The sequence below is a fragment of the Gossypium hirsutum genome, chromosome A08 (genome assembly GCF_007990345.1).
Source record: "Gossypium hirsutum isolate 1008001.06 chromosome A08, Gossypium_hirsutum_v2.1, whole genome shotgun sequence".
Classification (NCBI taxonomy): Eukaryota; Viridiplantae; Streptophyta; class Magnoliopsida; order Malvales; family Malvaceae; genus Gossypium; species Gossypium hirsutum.
The window spans coordinates 41,177,338-41,181,251 of NC_053431.1; the positions used below are offsets into that span (position 1 = coordinate 41,177,338).

At 31.2% G+C, this 3,914-nt stretch overlaps 1 protein-coding gene across 1 annotated transcript; it reads right to left on the reverse strand.

The window, feature by feature from the left end:
- Window positions 1–2,281: 2,281 nt before the first annotated feature.
- LOC107953201 (protein RGF1 INDUCIBLE TRANSCRIPTION FACTOR 1) lies at window positions 2,282–3,634 on the reverse strand. The gene is made up of 4 exons (XM_016888441.2): window positions 3,531–3,634; window positions 3,187–3,432; window positions 2,968–3,108; window positions 2,282–2,871 (listed from the first exon to the last, which is right to left on the reverse strand). The coding sequence occupies exons 1-4, from the start codon at window positions 3,540–3,542 to the stop codon at window positions 2,497–2,499; spliced, it is 774 nt and encodes a 257-aa protein (XP_016743930.1). The 5' UTR covers window positions 3,543–3,634; the 3' UTR covers window positions 2,282–2,496.
- Between the last annotated feature and the right edge of the window lie 280 nt (window positions 3,635–3,914).

The following is a 3,914-nucleotide window of genomic DNA, read 5'->3' on the forward strand; positions in this document are numbered from 1 at the left end:
AGCATGCATAGATATCGTATATAATTTTAACCTTATCAAATTAATTTAATTTATTGACAAGTTAAGTATAATTCCAACTATCTTGGGCTCTGATCTTTCCAATCATAATGTGTAACTATATAGGATCCTTTAACCTAGCAAGTAATATTAAAACACTTCTAATATTATGAATAGTGAGTGACATCTAGCAACACATCATTGCTACCCAAGTTATAAGAAGTTGTGGTTCAACATAGCCTTTCTATGATAATAGCATCATGTAGTATATCTTTTTTTCCATGATATCTATATTGAACACAAGTAATGGAATAATCAAACTTGTATAGTCTAATCTTTTATCCATTACATCCTGAATAAACTTAGATATATATGATATCTTATATTAACTCATTTGAACATGATTATGCATTTCTAGTCTCACCTGATCAAAGGGCTAGAGATATCACTCCCATTATATAGGAAGGACAAATCCTATCTTGATCATTCATATAGCACTACGTAGATTATGGCATCCTTGACACCAGTCTTTATAGTATAACCATTTATAGAAGATGTTTGACCGTGTCAAAGCATTTGACTTACAATGTTGGAACTTTGATGATCTTAAGTCTAAGAACCATATGTATAATTATCAATCACTATGAGAAATACCGTGATGACTATTACATAATAATCCAAGAAGCATTCTCATGGTATATACCGTGATAACTATTACATAATAATCCAAGAAGCATTATCATGGTATATTGTTCTTTAACAATACTTATGTGTTCACTTGATATCACATATCCATAACAACATTTTGTTATATTCAAGAATATATTAATCTCAATGCATTAGTGTTGTCCAAGCCTACAATAATACTTGCCTAAGGACATGTAAAAATAATCATATTATTCTTAGGACTTTTTTATTAAACAATTTATTTAACCCGCAGAAATAAAGGCTAAAAGTAATAATGCCCACGTCTTTATTAATTAGCTAGGTAAACAAGTATCTTATTACAATCATCACATGATTGGTCTTTGAGAATACTCTAACATTAAAAAATTTAGCCTGTAACATTTACATGTTCTGTCAACATTTACATAGAATATATAAATATTGAGAAATAAATTTGTTATTATACCAATCGAAATTATGTACAATTAACGAAAAATATTAACACCGTAATTAATTGTCATTAGTTGCTAATTTGATAAGAATTAAATTGCTTCAATCTTTTTATAGTGATTGATTTGCTCAATATCGAAATTGAGAGAGACCAGAGAAGTGTTTTATGCAAAAATTCTTAAAATTCATGTTAGCTTTTTTTTTAATTAGAATAAAGTATTTAAATTAACTAATGACATTGTAAAAGTTGAGTTATCAAATTATACCAAAAAGTATAGAGATTAAATCTCAAATTTGAGTTAGCATAAGGATCAAAACTAACATTTGATCATTGTTATATAATTTTAAAAAATAGAGGGAGCAAAATTGAAATAAAACCATTATCCTGTAAAAAAAAGGATTTAGATGAGTCTCATGTAAGAAGGCGATGCATTATAAAAATTAAAATTGAGTTATTAAATTATATAAAAGAAAATAAAGTATAGATGGGAAAATTTGTTAGAGGGATGAAATTAAATTTATTATTTAAATAATTTATATTTTTATAATTTTTAAAAGATTAAATTAAATTATTATTATTTTTAAAAAATTACTAATTTATAAAATTTTAAAATTCTATATAAAAAATTTTGGTCGAATCTTAAAACTAAAATTAAGTTCAACTGTTGTTAAAAAATTAAAAAAAGATAAAGAGCGTGTGCTTAGTTAATATTTCGTTTCTCTCAAGTACTAGTACCCTTATAACGACTTGTTTTTTAGAGTGGTAGGGTTTTTGACTGGTCAAAAAACTAAATTACTCTCCGTTCACGAGGAAATTGTGTGAAGAAAATCTCAAAGACTTTTAATCTTCCATTCCATTCTCTCACGACACTTGGAAAACAATTTCTTACAACATCCTTCATCACACATGAGACCTTGAGGGGGTCGATATTGAGATTTATTTATAAGACTATTTCTCATCCATCCATCATCTTTCATTAGCCTTAATTAGAAGGTAGCTACCTCTTCACAGGCTTAATAATAGAACAATAAGTTCTCCAATTCATTAATAAATAAATATAGGAAAACGTTAATCAATAAAAACTCTTCAACCAATGCAGATAATCACTCGGATTTAGTAAACCTATAAATATAAATAATGATATAGTTACGAGAAAAAGAAGAAATTGTACCAATACTTAACTTGGAACTGGGAATCACGTGATGCCATTAATTAAGACAAACCCCCCCGACCAAGTGACTAAATTAATTTGAAAAGAGAGACAGACAGAGTCTTATAGCATTTTGAAACTAATGATTCAGTCCAAAATTAAAAAAGTAGACCAAAAAATTTGTAATTTGAACTCTTTAGGGTTATGATTATTTTCTAAGTTATTGTTTTTGCTAACATAGAGGAGATCTCTGGGGAATGCCTTTTCTTCTACTCATGCTTGTAGCCATGTCCTCATCAGACACCTTGGAAGCTGATCTCCCGCACAAATACAGCCCACTTCTCTTCTTCCTCACAATCTGGTGCTGATCAGAATTGTATGCCATTGCCATTGCCATTGCCATTGCCATTGCCATGCTGGTGTTGTCTGACCCTGAGGACAAGCTTTGTCGCTCATTGCTATCCACTACTGTCGAATGTGGCGTCTCGTTTGTCATCTCATCCTCTCCCATGTCTTGTGGAATCAAAAAGTCAGGGCTGAGTGTCAAGGTATTGCATGTCCTTAAGAATGGCGTGAGGTCTTTGTAGTGTTTTACCACAAAATCCACCTGATAATTAATAATTCAGTTCTAAAAGGTTAAGCCTCATTTCATTGCATGCTGCTGCTGATCAATATTAACATTAGGTTAGATTAGAGTATATACCTTGCAGCCCAGAGAGCAATGGATAAAAGGGTCTTGAAGACTTCTGTCACAAGAAGTACAGTAGTTTCCAGCGCCTTTGAATTGCCTGTTTTGAGGCCTCTTCTTGATGAACACCACTTTAGCACTGTTAATAGTATATGCCTAACCCAATTCAAGTCATAATCATCAGTTACCAACTCTGAGCTGAAAGGCAAACTCTGAGTGAAATAATGAACTAACCTGAACATTAGAGCAATCGATAAGCTTCTGAACATCTTCCAATCTGACAACATCATGGTAGACGTAGCGACGAACCTGCAGAAGCCTGTGAAAGCGATGTGAGGGTATGCAATGAGGGCAGATACTGATGCAACAATCCAAGCAGCACACGTTCTTTTCATTCTTCTTTGCTGTCTCATGGTAACAACACCCCACAAAGAATTTTTGTGTGTACAGTGCTTCTAACCATGCGGGCTTTTCAATTCCCTAACCCACCAACATCAAAAACAATCAACATCCAATTCAACCGCAAAAGCCAATAACAATTTTGATAGACCAAAAAAAAAATAAAAGAAAAGACAAACCATGATCACCATAAAACAACCGACTCTTCTCCTTGTGCAGTACTGTTTATCAAGACAGTGGGTTTGACAGGAGAGAAAAAGAGAGAGAGAGAGAGAGAAAGGGGGGGGGGGGAAGGTGATGGTGATGAGAGAATTTATGGAGGTTCACAAGGAAGAGAAAGAGGTATATATTAATTCCTTGAAATACACAACATTTTGGCCATAGGTGGGATTATAGTTAGTTTAAATTTTGCTATAAATCTTTTGTGAATTTGATATTATAATTTAGTGATTTTTAATTTATATTTTTTTAAATATTAAAATTTTAGTCATAATTAAAGTGTAATTAATAAATTCATTAAGTTAAATTTTTATATTTTTTAAATATGATACTCTAAACTTATT